This window comes from Periplaneta americana, chromosome 3 (genome assembly GCF_040183065.1).
Source record: "Periplaneta americana isolate PAMFEO1 chromosome 3, P.americana_PAMFEO1_priV1, whole genome shotgun sequence".
Classification (NCBI taxonomy): Eukaryota; Metazoa; Arthropoda; class Insecta; order Blattodea; family Blattidae; genus Periplaneta; species Periplaneta americana.
The window spans coordinates 108,505,349-108,526,538 of record NC_091119.1 but is presented as its reverse complement, the minus strand read 5'-3'; the positions used below and the strand labels follow the sequence as shown (position 1 = coordinate 108,526,538).

The window sequence follows — 21,190 nt, the reverse complement described above, 5'->3', positions numbered from 1 at the left end:
ATATTATGGGGAAGGAAACAATAATCACCAATTAGGATCAGGATTCTTTGTTCATGAAAGAATAAAATGAACAGTAAAAAAAGGTCGAATTTCTCAGTGACAGGTTATCGCATTTAGTACTTAAGAGTAGATGGTGCAATATCGTAGATATAAATGCTTACGCCCCTATAGAAGAAAAAAAACCCTGCTATTCGGTTGAGAAGCTTTTGTCATCTAGTCTGCTGTCAAAAAATCTGAAGGTTAGAATTTATAAAACAGTTATATTACTGGTTGTTCTGTATGGTTGTGAAACTTGGACTCTCACTTCGAGAGAGAAACAGAGATTAAAGTGTTTGAGAATAAGGTTTGTAAGAAAATATTTGGGGGTAAGAGGGATGACGTTACAGGAGAATGGCGAAAGTTACACAACGCAGAATTGCACGCATTCTATTCTTCACCTAACATAATTAGGAACATTAAATCCAGACGTTTGAGATGGGCAGGGCATGTGGCACGTATGGGCATATAGAGTGTTAGCTGGGAGGCCAGAGGGAAAAAGACCTTTGGGAGGCCGAGACGTAGATTGGAAGATAATATTGAAATGGATTGTGGGAGGTTGGATATGATAACAGAGACTGGATTAATCTTGCACAGGATGGGACCAATGGTGGTCTTATGCGAGGGCGGAAATGAACCTCTGGGTTCCTTAAAAGCCATAAGTAAGTAAGTTCAATTTAGACACTGAATAACCTCTGAAATTGGAAAGCATTGTTAAATAAAATACCATTCATTGTAAATGTATTAAGTCATCATAACATTTTATCGCAACTTTAAATGCTTTTTTCAGTTCATAAGTAATACTTCATCGTATAATTTTAATGAGAACGGCAGAATGACGTTATTATTTTTTTTTCTTCCCATGTTAACCTTTATACGTATCTCACGTAATCACAACATGCACACTCTGCCCGCTCATTAGAAGGCCTTTCTGCGTTGTATCAGAGCGCAACGGAAATAGCAGCCGCAATTTAAACCGCTTCTCGTATTTGCCACCAAAAGTTTCGCATCACGTTTACATTTCGCTTACACACTGCTATGTGTACAGAAGTGCTCCTCACAGTGGTCCTGGCGTTCGTCGTTTCAGGTAGGTCTAATTATGTAATTAGATAGTCTCTTCTTAAAGCAGATCTGGCGATGCGCTCGTTTCATTTGAAGCCTTTATTAGTCTAATTCGCTTCAAAGTCAGAATAGAGATAGATCTAAATATTATACTGACGAAAATGTACAATTATGGACACAAAGGGCCACCAGCTTACAAGCAAACATTCTCATGGGGGCTGATAAAAAGTTAATTTTTTTCTTCCATGTTAATAATGTTTAAACAAGTACTTGTACACATTTTGATCACTCGAGCGCAATTACGAGGCCGTAAAAATAAGTTTCCCTGCAGATTTCGGGAGTGGTCAATCTCGACGTCTCGAAACACTCACAAGTAGTCTTTACGTCAACGACGCGACATATAAAACATTTTCGTGTGGGTTTTCGGCTTTGCGGGCGCTGTTAGTCTTGCTTTCTCGATCGTTGTTCGTCTCTAATAGACACAGTATTTCCCGTTGCTTTCTGTATCTTATGATGATAATGCTGGCGAAATGTACCCGAAGACTAAACTCCGATAGTTACCCAGAATTTACTCGGAGTGAGGAAAAACCCCGGAAAACCCCCAACAATGTAACTTGTCCCAACCGGGAATCTATCTCGGGCCTTCGAGTTTCATGATCATGCATGCTGACCACCACTCCGAGAAGTGGACAGAAACTAAATCTATGGTCTATTTGTATAACCATACCTTTGCACATGTAAACAAAGTTGTAATTACTACACTTCTTGCTAAGCGACGAGCGTTGCTTTGAATGGAGTTAAACTGTTTTCAGGCGAGTGGTACTACGAGTTAGGACAACAGTAAACAAATGAGGTTTTGACAGCTGACAATACTACACTTGAAGATAAAAAGGACGTCGAGACTAAGCGACATACCAGCAGACCGTTCACCCTACATTTTGCAATACTCTAGCGGCAATTAGTTTTACTCCCGCGTTGAGAGTTGAACTGCTATTCATGCACGACATTGACAGATTCACTGACAGCAGATGTTCGGTGCTTAATTTCTTTAAGTAATTCTGTCAGCGAGTCCTCTGCCTATTAATTAAATAGTTTCGGAATTTATTCCTGATGTGCTAAACTTACATTTCCCGCCAAATGCTACACATTGTAAGGTATCAAAAAATGTTCAAACAATTTTCCTTAACAGCGAAGTATTTTGTCCAGATAGACACATTATAATCCACTAATAGGCCTATATTTAGCATTAATATCTTTGAATGCCGACTTTCGTAAATGTGAAACAATATTAGAAATTATTACACTATAATGTATCTGTTATACCGATGCACACTTAGCAGCAAAATGAATAGGCCGGCCGACAATTTCTAAGTTCCAGAGACATACATTGCGCATGCTCGTCTCGTCAACGCCGTAGTTCACTAGGTAACACTTAATTAAATCATTTAAATTTGCTGTATTTTGTTTAAGAGTCTAAAATATGTAATAAAATCGAATGGCGGGTTGATTCTAGATACATCAGGGCCCTTGAAGAGTGAAATAATAATAAAATTGATAAATACAAAATCAACCGGAGCGAATATGAATAGGAAAACCATGTATTATGCCGAATCGAAAGTAACAGTCACAGTAGCGTAAGTCGTTACGGCATTGGTCTGTTGAAAAAATTGATAGCAGAAACTCAAGGTTCGAATCTCCCCAAATCTTCTTTTTTTTAATTACAAATTTGCCATCATATATGTCCCGCAAAGCTATAATTATGTGGCGATATCTCTTAGAATATGCCCAAACCCTAATAAATAATAAACCTCCCTCTCTCTTTCAAGCAATACAGCTATCTGTTAATACAACGTTCTGTCTCGTCATTACGCTTGAAGATGGCACAGAAACAATAACTCATTGCCCTGGTTCGCATAGCTTATTCTGCGTATGCTACTCTCCGACAGGACTTCGATTGGAGAAATGTCATTTTCTCCGACGAGGTAATTGTCTCCAATAGCAACGATAGTACTGCTCTAGTTTATTGTAGGAATGGCCACTGTTACTAGTCCCCACCACAGGCCTTGTTTTGTTAATATATTAAAAAACTGTTTGTTTTTGTTAATTTAATTATTTATTTGTGTTTGATGTCCGTCCGGTTTTTTAGGATGTGAAACAAGTATTTTTGTTTATACAGGCCAGGTCTCGCCTATTAATAGCCCACAGGTGATGGGCAATAATATTTTTTACAAGGCAGGCATAACGAAGTTTGTTGACAAATCCCATTTCACATTTAAACCAATAAATTAAATAAAAGTTAAAATAAAAAATAATAATAATTTTACTGTACCGGGAGACGAACTCACAATCTCTAATATAGATGTCAGACTTCTTACCACTGGGCCACACACTGCTCGTAAGCTTTGGTGCATTATAGACAGATGACTTTCAATGAAGAGACACCACAGCAATGCCTTGCACTGGGTTACGTTTATACGAGTGAACCGCGCGATAGAACTTAGCATTTCTATCGACCAAGAGTCGGCCCATTCTTTTTGCCGCTATGTGTACATTTGTACATAATTAATTACGTGTATTTGTATAAGCAGTACAATTTATAAAATACGCGAAATATCTATCACTTGGATTATAAAGAATCATCCCATCTATATGTAAACTTAGTCTAGAAAATGAAAGTTATCGTATCAGGTGCACATTAGGTGATTTCATTCGTAAGTCTTTAAAGGACAGTTTGGAAGACGAGCAGTTTGGCTTCAGGAAGGGAAAAGGTACAAGGGATGCAAATGAACTATTACGAACAATCGACGAAAGATACCTAGAGAAGAATAAAGAAGTGTATATAGTATTTGTGGATTTAGAAAAAGCGTTTAACAGAGTGATGGACATCTTGAAGAAAATAGGTGTGGATTGGAAAGAGTGAAAGCTATTCAGTAATCTTTATTTCAAACAAGAGTCAAAATGGAAAATAAATGTCTGAAGAAAGTGAAATTGGGAGAGGAGTACGACAAGGATGTCCTTTATCACCTACTTTGTTCAACATCTACTTGAAGGAATTGGTGAAGAACCGTTTTCAGAACATGGAAGGGGTGATAATAAGGGAAGAAAAATAAAGTGCATAAGATTGGCTGATGATATGGCGTTGTTAGCAGAAGAGGAGACGATACTAGAGATATGCTACTGGAGCTTAACGACAGCTGTGACCAGTTTGGGATGCAGATAAATGCAAATAAGATGAAGACCATGGTTGTCGGAAGAAAAATAAAGAAGGTAGGCTTGCGAATACGAAATAAGAGATTAGAGCAAGTGAACAGCTTGAAATATTTGGAGTGTACTATAAGCAGTAACATGAGCTGCTGCCAGGAAGTCAAAAGGTGAATAGCAATGGCAAAGGAAGCTTTTAAAAGAAAAAGGAGCATCTTCTGAAGACCTCTGGAAAAAGAATTGAGGAAGAGACTAGTGAAGTGTCTGTGTGGAGTGTGGCATTCTATGAGGCAGAATCATGGACATTACGACGAAGTGAAGAGAAACGACTAGAAGCATTTGAAATGTGGATATGGAGAAGAATGGAGCGTGTGAAATGGACAGGCAGAATAAGAAATGAAGCTGTGTTGGAAGGAGTGAGTGAAGAAAGGATGATTCTGAAACTGACCAGGAAGAGGAAAAGGAATTTGTTGGGTCACTGGCTGAGAAGAAACTGTCTACTGAAGGATGCATAGGAAGGAATGATGAACGGGAGAATAGTTCGGGGCAGAAGAACATATCAGATGATAGACGACATTAAGATATATGGATCATTTACGTAGACTAAGAGAAAGGCAGAAAATAGGAAAGATTGGAGACTGCTGGGTTTGCAGTGAAAGACTTGCCCTTGGGCAGAGCACTTATGTTTGTATGTTATCATATTTCCTCAATAAGAAATTAAGAAAACATGTGTAATAATTTACCTTAATTATCACACTAATGTTGCATTGAAATAATTTTGTATAATTAAATTTTACATTTCTATAAAGATTTCAAAAAAAAAAAAAAAACAAAAAAGCGTCTTAGTTTTATTTGTGAATAATGTGTATTTTGTTTCCCTTCTCAACCTATTTTGTTTGACCCATACTCCCTTTCACCATTCATCATATTATCATTCTCCCTTGTATCATATTATTGTACCTAATGCATGTACAGTACATTTATCTCATTTGTTTATATTTTGTAGTCCACATTTCCTCCTAAAACCCTAAAAATTGTCCCCTCGTTGGGAACACAGCTTTAGATTATCTAGTGTATCGCGGGATTTTAAATTACAACTTTAGTGTGCCACATGTCAAAAAAGGTTGAAAAACTCTGAGCTAAACATTCAAAACTAAGTCAGCGACTGATAATATAGTTTTGAAAAGAAACAAAACAGTATAAATAATAATCTGAGGTCAAACATTTCGACATAATTTCATATAATTTCGCCGTATTGAATAACTTCTGTACGTTGGGAGTCGAATGTATTAATATTAAAGCCCCACCCCATTTAATGTGCTTAAGAATTGGAATACAACTGTGTAACTCTTCGGTTTTAAGCAGTAAAATAATAATTTTAAATATGGAGTTGAAATAATTCTTATACATTTCCAAGTTTTGATAAAACAATAAATCTTCCAATTAAATATTTACATGCAGGTAGTCTTCAGAAAATAGATCTAGTTCACATGACTTCGAAATCTAAAAATAGAGAACTGAGTCACATTGACTAAAGAATACATTGAGTAAACCGTGAGCTGACATGTGAGTGGCCGATAAGGCCGGTAGGGATATCAAACAAAATACCGACAAATATTCTGTTAATGTTCTTATTAGTGATATACAAGTCAGCGCGAGGTTTGTTTGATACATTCTCCAGTTCACATGACTTAGCTATACGTATATCGTTAGATTTCGCAATCTTGTGAACCAAACTTAAAAACCCTTCCAACAAATACCACATCCCTCTAGTACAGTAGAAAACATTCTTACAATTTTATTAGCTTTAATGAATATACAGGGTTGTTTCCGATCTCTGATAACGAATTTGGATGACTCATGTGAGTCAGGAGTCACATGACAGCTGAACTGTGGTGTGAGGTGACAGACCAGTAGTATGTGATCTCATAGTCAGAGTGCACGGCGACTCACAGCACAAATTCCCAAGAAAATCGAGCCTTTTTGGGAGGGGTACATTACGACCCTTTCCAATGCCAAGTACAGTTAAGTGAAAATAAAAGAGACCTTCAATAAACGAGGTTTCGTTATTTGCAAGATAGGCATCTTCTGTGTACTTAATTCCATTCGAGCTTTACCAATCTTATTAATTTTTATCATCTCGTGGGGTGCGGCGACTTGTGACAGGGGTGGATTTGCTTGCTTTTTCCACTCTGGAATTAATCTCATCCGATCTTTGCCAGTCTTATTAGGTACACACAAGATGCCTTTCTTGGAAATAACGAAACCACATTTTTTGCAGGCTCCTATGATTTTCACGTAACTGTACTTGGCATCGGAAAGGGTTGTTATGTACCCCTCCCAAAAAGGCTCGATTTTCTTGGGCATTGCTACTGTGATACACCGTGCACTCTGATTATGAAATCACTCACTACTGGTCTTTTTTTTATTTTAGTAGGTTATTTTACGACGCTTTATCAACATCTAGGTTATTTAGCGTCTGAATGAGATGAAGGTGATAATGCCGGTGAAATGAGTCCGGGGTCCAGCACCGAAAGTTACCCAGCATTTGCTCATATTGGGTTGAGGGAAAACCCCGGAAAAAACCTCAACCAGGTAACTTGCCCCGACCGGGAATCGAACCCGGGCCACCTGGTTTCACGGCTAGACGTGCTAACCGTTACTCCACAGGTGTGGACACTACTGGTCTGTCACCTCTCGCCGCCATTCAGCTGTCGGTGTGATTCCTGACGCACATGACGTCATTCAAATTCGTTATCAGAGATCGGAAACAACCCTGTACATTTGATGTCTACTCATAAATGCTCATAAATAGTCGAACTTATTTGCACTCATCTCTCATTTTATGTAATACAAAATTATAGTATTAATGCTTTGTTTTGGAGGGACATTTTTACAATATCGATTTTTATTCAGGTAGTGCACTGACGCTGACTTCGATAACGGAGCAGGTCGTCCGTATCAAGGACGGGGACAGTCTGCTACTTGAAGCAGACGTGGTGTCGGAGGAAACAAATCTGTTTTGGTTCGGACCAGGCAATAGGAGAATTGGCACTTTCGATCACCAGATGACTATAATCATGGAAGAAACTAAGATCCGACTGGAAGTCTGGAGGGTGAATCGATTCCGATCGGGGATCTACTTCCTGAAGGGCTTTGACGTCTGGAGTAACGAAAAGCTGTACTGGACGGTAATCGTACAGGGTGAGTTGTGTCTTATTTATTTTTCCAACTTGGAAATCACACATTCTCCTAGAGCATTGCTTCACATCAAAGGATTTTGATTTCAGTTGTACCTGACAAACACATGTGGTCGGACTCTGCCTCCACGTGTGGTGTCAATATCGGCGAACAGGAGGAGAACTGCCAACCATCGCATTATGATGACGTTATATGGGAATTCTTGGGATGTAACGTCACCATAAGAGACAAAGAACACCGGATTTTAAAAGAATTCCATCAGTGTGGGGTGAGCACTGTGAATGACTGCATTATGTTCAGGACTGTACGATGTTTTCATTTATTGGTTATTTTGTCGAATGCCCATTCTGACGTGCAAGTCAGCGCCGAAAGGTAATCGATTTCTGAAAATACCATGAAACAAAGACATTTTCTCTCGGGAACACTTTGAGCTAATTATATTACGGTACGAGATTTTTGGTTTTTTCACGGTGGTGTAGATACAAAAACAGCCAACTTTTCGCAGTTACATATCACCACCATCGTCAGAGTAAAATGTGATGTATTTGTTGTTCCGTTACTATTAGGGCCTACTGGAGAACAGTTCTTTGTAGCGGATGCAACAGATAGGTTCCCTTTGCTTACCCTCTTACTAGGACCAATACGGAGCTCCAAATATTTCGTAGAGTATGCGCCACAACAAACAGTAAGCAGGTACTGAAAATAGAGACTTCTTTTATGTAACTAATACTCTGTAAACTCCAATTAAGTTAAGCGCTTTAATTATTTGGAACATAAACATATCTAAATATTGTGTCAGATAAGTAGGTACATGGTTGCTAGCCAAAATTGCGCAGTAGCCAAGCGATAATTTCAATAATGTTTGTCTTGGCGTATACTGTACTTGTGGATATATGACATGGCATAAAAACAAAAAATCTCTCGTCAGGTTCAACATCACAAAATTCTTAAACAGTAGTTCTCGTGTGCACTGACCCTGTTGTGATTGGTATCTTCGCATATTCTATCCGTTATTAGCTTACTTACTTACTTACAAATGTCTTTTAAGGAACACGCAGGTTCATTGCCGCCCTCACATAAGCCCGCCATCGCGATGCATCGGTACCTATCCTGTGCGAGATTACTATCCGTTATTAGCTAGGGTTATAAAAGCATTTCAACTGCACATGTTGAAACATGGACATGACCTCAGTTCGAAATTATTCATCGTCGTAGTCATAGTCATCTTCATCATCATAGTTAGTCATAGTCATCGTCATCGTCATAGTCAGTCATAGTCATCATCATCATCGTCATAGTCAGTCAAAGTCATCGTCATCGTCATCGTCATCTTCATCATCATATTTAGTCATAGTCATCGTCACCGTCATAGTCAATCAAAGTCATCGTCATCGTCATAGTCAGTCAAAGTAATCGTCATCGTCAGTCATAGTCATCGTCATAGCCAGTCATACTCATCTTCATCGTCATAATTAGTCATAGTAATCGTCATAGTCAGTCATAGTCATCGTTATCGTCATAGTCATCATCATCATCATCGTCATCATCATCATCATCATCATCATCATCACCATCATCCATGATTTAGACTAATGGTATTCAATCTTTTTTGCTCGCGTAGTCCTAAAATACATTTTTTTACATACGTTCCCGCAAAATGCATTGCAGTTATATAAGAAATAACAAAAGACTATGATGTTGAATGCAAAATAAATTATTATTATTATTATTATTATTATTATTATTATTATTATTATTATTATTATTAAAGTAGTTATTGATGCAATAATAATAGTAATGAATTATGTAAAATGTTATTGAAGCAAGGAAAAACAAGAGTTGATAATGTAAAAGAAAATAATATGTAAACTGCAGTACTTGCCATCAAGTATACGCATAATAAACCAAATAGGCTATGTCAGAATTTGTACATACGTTGTCAGTGGGATGCATAGGCCTACTCCTTGAGACACCCCGCATGCCGTAGATTGAATGCCACTGGTTTAGACCGTTAACGATCTGTTGCGACTTCTTACTGCAGTTGTTGGCTCTATACTTTAATTGGGCTTTCTATACTTCTTAGTGGAACGCGCAATGGCGTCGCGGTTAATGCGTAATGCTGCATGCCAGAAGCTCGCGGGTTCGGTTCCTGATGGGGTCATGGATTTCTCAGTTAACCTAATCCTTCCTGCCGCACTATGACCCTGAGGTTTGCTCAACATTTAACAGAAATGGGTGCTAGAGGTATTGTCTTGGAGTTGAGGGCGGGCGCGTAGGACATATTCCTACTGTCTGCTGGTTGTCTGTACAGGTGGGAATCTTAACTTCCCGTCACCCTGTGGGCCTTCATGGACTATGATTGGGATGGAAAAACCTCGTACTTCTTGGAGTTTATTATTTAAGATCCTGTGCGGCAGCCTTTCTTCGTCCATCCTGATGATATGTTTCTGTCATTTCTACTAATTTTGGTGTGTTAAGACTACATACCTTTCTTTATTCTTTATTCTTTATTCTAAAGTTTGTATCCTTTTACGTATATAAAAATCATTTTTGCTACCTCCATTCGTCTTAGTAAATCTTTATTCAAAGTTTAACATACTGAGCCCTATTATAGAACTGGTATAAGTAAAACTACACTGAGTAGAATTGAAATAACCTTGCATATTTTCAGAGCGAATAGCTCATATTGTTTGTAATAAAAAGTGTAATGCTATATTGATGGAAAGTTCATAGTTTCCTCAGAAAAAAGTCCCCCCACCTAAATATTTAACACCCTCTTATTCGGCAACTATTTCTAATAGAATCGTGATTTTTGTCCGTATCGATAGAAAATCTAATAAATAACCATTTATCCATCTGGCGTATTTCAATAGTGTGGACAGTTTTCGTATAAATTTAATTTAAAAGACCACTAATTTCAAGTCACTGAACGATACGAACAGATTGTAACGTTGTAGTCAGATAAGGAAATGGGGGCTATAGTTCACTAGGGAAACATATCTGAGTTCTTTGATTTCTTACATCAGTCGCTATTACGAGAAAAAAAGAGCAGTATGTTAGCGGCCATGTTGCCAGACTGCTGAAACTTCGAACTTAATTTTCTAATTAACCGTGCATTTAATTACAAAAAGTAATATAGGTTTTCAGTTCATTTAAGTGTACCCTATCGTCCCTTTAAATCTGCAGGAATATTTCACTTGCACTCTGTATGAAGTTTAAGAATAGCTTCTTTGCTTAGTTTTCTTTCCAATGTCCTCTTAATAGTGCCACATTCACGTTGAAATAAATTTAATTTTTCGTTCTGTCGTTGCGCATAAATACCATCTTTTTCTTCCTTACTCTGCTTAACCTTCCCTTTTATCCGACTTACACACCACTGCAGGTAGAGAAGGGCGATTCATTAGATTGCACACTAGACATCTTATAAATGCGGGCCTCCCTGATCATGGAGTTGACGTGACGCAAGACCATGTTAGGACAATCACAAAACAATATACAAACATCCAGTCTCGTGGACGAAAGATAAATTTCTTTCATTGCCACACCAGGAATCGAATCTCGGACCACTTGGTGGGAAGCGCACACGCTTTCCACATAGCCTCAAGGCGAACTATAAATACCCCCAAAATAATTAAAAATTCATTACTCGTTTAACCCTTAAATTGGCAATGTATCCTATAGGATACAACAAGTTAATAGGCTATATGCTGTAATTTAAATAGAACAATAGAAAAAAAATTGGTAGGAAAATTAAAATTTCATAATAGGCCTACTATAATATTGCACAACATATAAAATATGGACATTGCGATAGTTATTTTCTTTACAGTTCGACACGGTTTAATAAACTAGTGTGAGAAATGAAGTTCTGCCAATTTAAGGGTTAATTATAACATCGTTAACTACCATTTTTGCTCTTGCTGGAATCTTGTCACAAAATGCCATAATTTTGTACTTTTCTGTTGATATTTCTAAGTTATGCTCAGCAGCAACTTTTCCTAACTAAAAAAACTATGTAGACTCTTTTCATTTGAAGCTATAACTGCCTGATAATCTGAGAAGAGAAGAGTATTTCGTCAGTCAGTGAAATTATTTTGCACAAATATTTTGAGAATTGTAGTGTTAGTTTATCATACATACTTTGGAGTCATTTCCAAGTACAGTACTTCAGTGTTAATTAAAGAAGTGTAAGGAAGGAGGCCTGTTCATTATTTTGTCACGCAGAATGCAATCTAGTTGTCACCACCACGCTCACTGCTCAATCTCTCTGGCTGTCTCCAGGAAATTACGACGCTAAGTTCTAGGAAGAGAGAGGATACTCTACAAGACGCTGCCAGGGAAGGAGATTACACGCTGGTGTCCATGTTGTTGATGCTGGGAACACCTGTGTCTGTTCATGCACTCTGCGCTGCTGCTCGGCAGGGTCACATCGAAGTGACACAGTTACTGCTGAATGCAGGTGCGAATGCATCCCAGATTGTGAGTGGAAAAGACTGGTATCCATTTGGAGCTGAATTGGATTTCTATGAGTCTCGGCGGCTTACACCTCTTCATTGTGCCTCGTGGTCCGGATCAGTATCCCTGGTTGAAATTCTTCTTGCACGGGGTGCTAACTTAGTAGCCGAAGATAGCGCTGGACAAACTCCTTTTCTGTACGCAGCACTGTCGGGATCTTTGCCCCTGGTCCAGAAGTTCTTAGCATGGGGTGTGGATCCTAAATACGAAGATAGAAATGGGCATACGCCCATATTCTTCGCGTCACGATCGGGTTCACTACCTGTTGTAGAAACCTTCGTAGAGTTGGGCGCTAATCCGCTGTCCAAGGACGACAGAGGCCATACTCCATTATTCTTTGCTGCACGATCGGGTTCCCTATCTGTAGTGGAATTCTTTACCTCCAGGGGTTCAAATGCCTTGGAAAAAAACAATGATAATATAACACCAATAACTTTTGCAGAATATGGAGGTTCCATTCCTGTGATTAAAGCTTTCCTCAAGTGGGGAGCAAACGCTAATTCTAAGGGCATAAAGGGAGAATCACTATTACACATTGCCGCAGACAAGGGTCAATTATCGATAGTAAAGGAACTCATCAGGGCAGGTGCGGATATTGGAGCTGTTGACGAATATGGCTCAACACCGCTACACATTGCTGCAGAAAAGGATTTTTTACCAATAGTTATGGTACTTATCAGCGCCGGCGCTTATCCTGGTGCTGTTAACAAACTGGGTTGGACACCACTTCATTATGCGGCAAATGAAGGTGCTCTGTCAGCCGTCCAGGCTCTCATTAGTGCTGGCGCTTATCCTGGTGCTGTTAACAAACTAGGTTGGACACCACTTCATTATGCGGCAGATGTGAATAGCTTCGCTGTAGTAGAGGTTCTCATCAGAGCCGGTGCTGACCCTAGAACTACTGACAAATATGGTAAAACACCACTCCATTCTGCTGCAGAAGGTAAAAACTTGTCAATTGTAGAGGCTCTTATCAACGCTGGCGCAGTCCCAGGAATTTCTGATATTTATAATAAGACACCTCTTCATATTGCTGCAAAAAGCGGTTCTTTGTCAGTCTTGAAGTGTCTTCTCGGTGCCGGCGCTGATCCTGGACCTGTTGACATCTATGGTAAGGTACCGATTCACTATGCGGTAGAAGGGGAAAACTTGTCGGTTCTAGAGGCTCTTATTAACGCTGGTGCCGATCACCGAGTTTCTGACATTTTTGGCACAACACCACTCCACGATGCGGCAAAACTGGGTAACATAGCAATAGTATTTCTCATTAGTGCTGGCGCTAACCCTAGAGCTGTTGATGAATACGGTAGGACACCGCTCCACTATGCGGTAAAGAAGGAAACGTTTTCCGTTAGTAAGGCTTACGGCGACAGTGAGGCTGTTGACAACAATAGTAGAACACCTCTACATGAAGCGGCAACAATAGTTCAGGCTCTTATCAACGCCGGATCTAATCCTGGAATTATTGACAATTATGGTAGGACACCACTTCATGACGCGGCAATGGCAAGTGACTTGTCAATCGTTCAGACTCTGCTCAGCGCTGGCGCTGACCCTAACGTTATTGACAAATTTGGTAGGACACCACTTCATGGAGCGGCAATGACAGCTGACTCATCAGTCATTAAGGCTCTGATCAGCACTGGCGCTGACCCTAGAGCTGTTGACGGGTATGGTAGGACATCACTTCATGACGCTGCTAGAGCAGGTGATTTATCAGTTGTTCAGATTCTTATCAGGGCTGGCGCTGATCCCGGAGCTGTTGATGCAAGTGGAAGAACACCGCTTCACAATGCGGCAGTTAAAAATAGGTTGTCAGTTGTTAAGTCTCTTATCAGTGCCAGTGCTGTCCCAGGAGCTGTTGACAATAAAGGTAACACACCCTTAAACTTGGCAAAGAAGTATGATCTTAAAGAAGTATCAGAATGGCTTTCTGGGTTGAAGAAATGACATGGGACTGTAACCGTGCAGGGTGTGTAGAGCGTCTAAGAGGGTAAAATATCTTGGAGAGGATGTATTCCTTTCTTCATGTCGATTGTTTTTGTATTGCGTTTTACTATTACATTTTTATTGAAGCATTCAGAATTTCGTAATGATTACATGAGCCGTTCAAAGCAAAAGTGGTGTAAGTCAAAATTGGGTAATGAAGTTTAAAATAAAAATTCTGTAAGATACAGTGCAAAGTAGCAGTTAATATGTCCTTCGTGCTATCCACTGACTACTAGTAGTTTAAATAAATTGAATATTAATCGCTACTTTGCGCTGTATTTTACAAAATATTTACTTTAACTCTCATTACCCATTTTTGACTTACACCACTTCTGCTCTGAACGGCTCATATATACAGAGTGCAAGAAATGTAATTGTACAGATTTTAACAGCTTGTTTCTTGAATAGAATATAACAAAAAATTCTTATACCATTGGTATTAATCACAAAATAATTATTTTCTCAGAAAAAATAATTTTCCTCTAATTGTTAGTATTGTGTTATTCTATAAGTACTGTCCTTATGATTGTGATTTTTATTCTTGTTATTAGAGAAATTCATAAGGAATGATTTATCCTTTTGCTGTTTTTAATAAAATGTAAGATTTCTTGCAAATTAAATAAAACGATTAACACGTATCGCTGTTTCCTGTCATTAGGAAGCTCGGCAACCCTACAGCTGTGACCAAGGGACGGAATTCATCTGTTTAGATAGAGTACGTGTGTGCTTTCATACGTGAGTCGGCGACGCGCTGTTGTCAGAATTCCCCGGAATTTCAGCCTAATTTTCTAATTAACCGTGCACTTAATTACAAAACGCATAATAGTTTTTTTTATATTTTAATGTATTCTATTGCCCTCGTGAGTCTGAAAAGTTATATATCACTTCCATTCTGTTTTCTGTAATATATATATATATATATATATATATATATATATATATATATATATATATATATATGAGTTCTCATGCATACTTAAACTGTTATAGGCTAGTCGCATGAAATATAAGTCCATATGCAATTTCCATTTTTTTTATCATCTTGTCCTCTAAAGTGAAAATATGTAGATATATTTTTGCATAAATTATTTAATTTTAGTAGTAACTATTATTAAACAGATATTTTGGACAAAGTACAACTAAAAGATAAAACTCTAGTGTTGCTAACAGTTAAAAAATATTAACGATATGATAAAGATTTGTAATAAATCTGAAAATTTAGAATTTCTCATTATTTTTGTTACTTCAGTTGTGTATAATAACATTATATCGAAATTTGGTCGTGCCAACATTACTTTTCTTTTACTTGGTTATTTAAGGACGCTTTATCAACTACAGAGTTATTTAGCGTCAATGGAATTGGTGTGAGTGAGGTGGTATTTGGGGAGATGAGGCCAAGGATTCGTCAAGGATTACATGACATTCGCCTTACGGTTGGGAGTACCTCGGAAAAAGCCCAGCCACATAATAAGCCCAAGCGGGAATCGAACCCACACCCGAGAGCAAATCCGGATCAGCAGGCAAACGCGCTACCGCATGAGCTATGCCAGTTACTGCCATCATTATTTAGTGCATCTCCTACACTGTCTTTATGTATATACTGAACTATTGCAAATTGGGTGGAAGCGGGCATTCGCTTTCAATCAAGAGTTGACATCCGAAGAGCTTTAGATTGATCAGTGAGAGAGATATCCACAAATGCTGCTGCAGATGGAATCCAACGTCGTACAAGAATATGACAACATATTGTTGACATGGCGGGAGATTATATTTGAAGTATATCATATCAAAAGTAACCTAAATAAATGTATTGTGAAACAGTAACTATGTTGTCATTACTTTTCGAATGTTCTAGTAATTTATCCCAGGCTATCTTTTTTTCGCAGAAAATACAAGTGTGATTTTCTCAAGTAAACATGACGATCACTTTGTAAACATTTATTTATGACAGTGTTAATCTAATGGATGAATGGTTGAGAGTCAATAAACTAGCACTTCATGTTGATAAAACCAGTGTAATCAAATTCAGTACACATGATAGTACTCAGCTTTCCTATAATATGAGATTAAATGGAACTGATCTAAAAAAAATCTATAAGCAGAAAGTCTTTTGGCTTGGAATTCGATAGTCACTTGAACTGGAAAACACATACAGAACGTATTATTCCTAAATTGAGCTACGCCATTGTTATACATTAATAACTTTACCTTCAATTCCCTATATAAATACCCTTAAAATGACATACAAATGTATACTTTCATTTTACAATCAAATGTGGATTAATTATTCTGTGGCAACTCAACTGAAATTAAACATAGTTTTGCTTTGCAAAAGGAGAGGTTCACAATTTTAATGCAAGACGCAAATCAGATTCCTATCCGCCCTCTTAGTATCAACTGTTATAAAAGGGAATTCATCCTTCATTATTAATGTATTAGGTCGCCAATGCACTGTCCAATTGTCTTAAAGCTTTGAAGGGCCAAGAGAAAGGGTTCAGAACAGAATTAATAAAATTTCTGCATACTCGTATCTTGTACTCATCTGATGCTTCGAAACTGAATTAAACTGCTTGCTGTGTATTCTATATTTTTCTATAACTTTTGACTTGTTTCACAACTTAAAGTTAGAGTACAATGCTGTTGTAAGATCTATGGAAGACAATAAATGAAATAAAATGAAAAATGTTAGGTCTTCCCAGTGTTTTCTATCGTCTGGTCTGGTAATTAAAAACTTTGCGTGGAATTGTTGAGGCGTCCATTTTGAAGGAATGATTTTCCCATCTATTGAATTTAAGATAAATTTTAAAATAAAGAAAAAAAGCAATGTTTTTCATTTTATAATTGGAAAATTTCGGAGTGTACATTTCTTCGGTAAGTGTTAAACTAATTAGTGGATTTGTATCGATTTCACGCCGTGTAAGAGGAATGTTACCTGTGAACATCACTTTTGTCTAAATGTTGGTTAGAAACTGAAGTGTCATTTCATGACATAAACAAACACACCATCTCCGTTATTCCACACCTCCTCCTCCTACTTCTCTCTTTCTCTCTTCACCTTCACCACCGCCATAGCTGTTTTATTATAATCCTTGATAAATGTTAGAAGCGGGCAATGTTTACTACCCTTGTAAACTGTAAACTTTGTTTGTAAATTGCAAACTTCTGTTTCAGGATGTAAGTTTGTAAAGTTGAACTTAGGAAAATCAAATAATTGCGAATGAAATGTTACACAACTTACAAATTTTTGTTTTAGGATGAAAATAATACATTATGCAACGAGCCTATAATGATAGTAATTAAGAAGCGAGTATGGATGTTTATGAAACGAGCGCAAGCGAGTTTCATAATTTTCATACGAGCTTCTTAATTACCATTATAGGCGAGTTTCATACGACTTTTTATGCTCGACCATATTTCTAACTTGAAATTATTCAGATATGTACATTTTATTTGTATCTGACAAGATCGGAAGTGACCTTGTTCTAGGTCGTGAATTGTGAGATGTGCGCAGACGCGAAAGTATTGATTTTTTCCTAGGAACAATAATGTCATTGACCTTGTGTAATCCCGTTAAACTTGGTATAACCTTGATTATTGAATTCGACATTGAAAAACGAGATGACAAATTGAATTTATTTGAATATTATTTACAATTAACGCTAATTATTATAGTAACAGAACATAACCTTCTGCGACAGTATTGGATTTCCAGCCTCCGTGACTTTTCGCTAATTCTCTTTCGATTGCATATCCGAGAATAATCGATACTTGCGGTTTTATAACGGTACAAAGCTGACTTGTCATTGGCTGAACACCTGTAAGCTGAGTTGTCATTGGCTGAAAACACCTGTACTTTAATGAGTAGGTGTACTTTAATGACATGCATTAAAGGACTGCTACCAGGTGTATAATTACTACCTTTCGGCATGGTCGAGCATAAAGTAATTTTACAAATGTGTAAATTTTATATACTTGCTCTTAGGTGTGTAAAGTTGAGCAGTGCAAAAAATTATGCATAACATAAATAAATATATACTGGTATTTATTAAATTCAGTTCATGAGTAACTGAACACCATTAAGAATTAAACTAAAACAATACTAATACTATTTAGCAATAGTTCTAGTGACTCAAATGAAGATATTGAATTTAATGAAAGAAAACCTAATATAATAGCCTATTACGGCGAAATTCTTAACACTATATGAATGTAATGAAAAATTGGTTGAGTCCCGATGCAATGGAAGCACTGCTACAAGATATAGGACATGATATCTAAAATCCAACGGGGAAAAGAGGAGCCTAACCACAAAACAACAACTTTGTATTAATTTTCATTCGATAGGTACTAGATATCAATAATGTAAGAAGGTAAGTCTATATAAAGCGAAATCTACAGGCAAATCCCCTCGTGTACAGGCGTGAAGTACTAAGAGTTTCGATCCGGAAGTACGTAAGTCTCCAGAGTTCAGTGGTTGTTTGAATTTTTCCGACTGTAGCGCTCTCCAAATCAAACAGGACAAAAGTAAATATAGGAACAAACGATACGCGAGCATGTAGTCGAGATTTCGTCATTATTTCACTCTAAGCAATTCTCTGTATCGTTTATTTATTGCAAAGATTGAAATTTGAATATTCACAATTAAAAATGAGATAATATTGAAATATATAAAATATATTTCGGCACTAATGTTTCCACTTTTGCTCATTTAGAAATGTTTGTAAGCTGTTTTAGTTTCCATGTATTACCGTCACTAATGCCAGATTATGGAAATTAATTATGAGTAGGCCTACTTGTTTTACACGAGAACGTTATAACAGTCTATAAATGACTAAATAAATAGACAAATACATGAGTGAATGAATGAATACATAAATAACTGAATAAAGGAAGAAAGAAATGGTGAAAATTATAATACTGGAATAAATCACAGTAAAAACAAAATTATTTACACTGACTACTTGCTTTACGAATCTCTACATGCGAATGACTGTAAACGATTTAGTGTTTCAAAAAAAATTCTCCCTCTTTCTGATAAATTAGTTTTCTTCTTTCTTAATGAAGTACTCACTACCAAATTCTTCTATTGGAGCACCTATTTTCAATCGTCTAGTTTTGTTTTGTTTTGTCATGTTCGCTAAACATCAGACCTGAAGTTATGTACGCTGTGCTATACTCCATACATATCTACACTGTTGCGCGTTTCTCGGAGGCTTTAGGTAACCAAACGCAGTACTCTATAGTCTGTGCATTTCAAACTGGCGGCTCAAGGTCAAGCAATGGACTGCATTTGCCATGAGTGCTTACTCCCACTCCTGGACCGTTCTCGTCAAGAAAAGTCAGCTGGACCAGTGGCGCGGCATGTTAGAGGGAAAAGGGACCAGCCAGAGCTTAGGAGAAGGGGTACTGTGTGGAGGAGACGAAATGACTTTGATCCGCCACTTCGAAATGCACAGACTATAGGCACCGTGCAAGCTCCTCTGGCGGCGACTGTTGTTACTAACTGCAGGACAGCAGCGATAGAGTTATGCTTGAAACGTATGAATGTACTTTAACGTCTCAGGTTAAATGATTAGAAATATGAATAATCCTAAAAAGCGGAAAGGTAACACAAATTGCTGTGTTCTTTGGTGCAGTAATGCTTATAGGAATATTCATTCCCAAAACAGAAAATTGAAGCGGAACAATGTTAATTGTGGATCCAAGCAGTAGTCTACGCAGACGAAAGTAAGTAGGCTACACTGCTTGTAAATAATCATAGTATTATTATATACTAATGTAAAAATAGAATCTATATGTTATATTATGTTTATAAATAACCATTAAGTCAACAATGACTGGAATTTATAATTTAAATTTCAATACTGTATGTGCTATTATATTAAAAAAACATAGTACATAATTACCGAGTTCTTTACATATATATTATGTATAATATTAGAAACAATAATATATATTTATTTTTAAATGTATTCATATCGATATTTAATTCTTGACTTCAAGTGCTGATGGTTCACCTTGGGAACCAACACCCACAACAAGAATTTGCAGTATTCATTTTATTGGGAACGAGATCAGGACACTTCCAAAACCAGCATATCGTTCCCAGTATTTTTCCACAATATTACAAGAAAAAGTTGCTTCATCTCAACTAGCTTAGAAAATATATGAAAGAGACGCAAAAAGAAGAAGAAAAGATGAACATTTAAGTATTACGGAAGGTGAATGCTCAACAAGTGTTATTTCGAAAAATGAAGTAGTCAGCCGTAGAAAGCAGTAAATGAAACCATTCTTAGTGATTTTGGTTTTTCTTTCACAATTGAATTGTGAGAAATCTCTACTCAAGTGTCTATTCCATTGCATCCCGAACTGAAGTCACATAAGAAAAATGTTATGACAAGAGTTCAGGAACAGATGATATGTTTAATGAAATGCAAGGTTTCCAAGATTATTCTTCAAAAAGAGATGAGACAGATCTACCAGACTTAATGGGAGTGACATTTGTGGTTTTGAATATATTGTTAAAATTGCTGACAATTGAAACACAATCATATAGTAAGATTAGTGAAGAAAATAGTCTACTCATATTTTTACATTAAATTGAAAACTGGATTGCCGTATTCTGCTATGACGGTGATGTTCGGAGGTCATCGTACAACTATAATTATGATGTATTTTTACCACCACTTTAATGCTGTTTGTTACTGTAGTTTTGTGTTTTGGTCTAGCAGAATAAAGTATGCAGAAAACAATGCCCGCAATATTGCAAAGAAAGTAGACTACCCAAAATGCAGAGTGACAACTGATTGTACTGAAGTTAAAGTGGAACAGCCACGTAACGTGGAACAAATGGTGGCCTTCAAATCTAAATGCTACGGTGGCAGATCGAGTGACACATTCATAACAGCTGATTGCGGATTATTTACTCTATTAGAAGGTGGTGATGAAGTCAGGTTTTCCCGGAATAAAAACAAACCTCTCCGATAAAGTGATCATTGTTGTTACTTCACCGTATCTGCATGATAACAGATTAGCAGCTGAAGAAGTCGAAACTACTCGGCAGTTTCGAGCGTCGTTAAATAAAACATAACATATAAATGACTACTTTTAGAAAACACATTATAATACGTAATTTGTAGAGATATTATACACATATAAATATTACACACGTCATGACATCATACAT

At 37.3% G+C, this 21,190-nt stretch overlaps 2 protein-coding genes across 3 annotated transcripts in view; one reads left to right on the top strand and one right to left on the bottom strand.

The window, feature by feature from the left end:
• The window catches only part of Syt4 (Synaptotagmin 4), a 527,459-nt gene that overhangs the window by 78,506 nt on the left and 427,763 nt on the right, over window positions 1–21,190 (bottom strand). The window lies entirely within an intron of this gene.
• On the top strand, window positions 1,074–9,914 carry LOC138697132 (uncharacterized). The gene is made up of 3 exons (XM_069822716.1): window positions 1,074–1,127; window positions 7,220–7,503; window positions 7,590–9,914. The coding sequence occupies exons 1-3, from the start codon at window positions 1,075–1,077 to the stop codon at window positions 7,874–7,876; spliced, it is 624 nt and encodes a 207-aa protein (XP_069678817.1). The 5' UTR covers window position 1,074; the 3' UTR covers window positions 7,877–9,914.

Coding starts and splice junctions, on each gene's coding strand:
- LOC138697132 (XM_069822716.1), top strand. CDS start 1,075: ATGTGTACAGAAGTGCTCCTCACAGTGGTCCTGGCGTTCGTCGTTTCA. Junction 1,128..7,219: donor GCGTTCGTCGTTTCAGGTAG/GTCTAATTATGT, acceptor TTATTCAGGTAG/TGCACTGACGCTGACTTCGA. Junction 7,504..7,589: donor CTGGACGGTAATCGTACAGG/GTGAGTTGTGTC, acceptor TTTTGATTTCAG/TTGTACCTGACAAACACATG.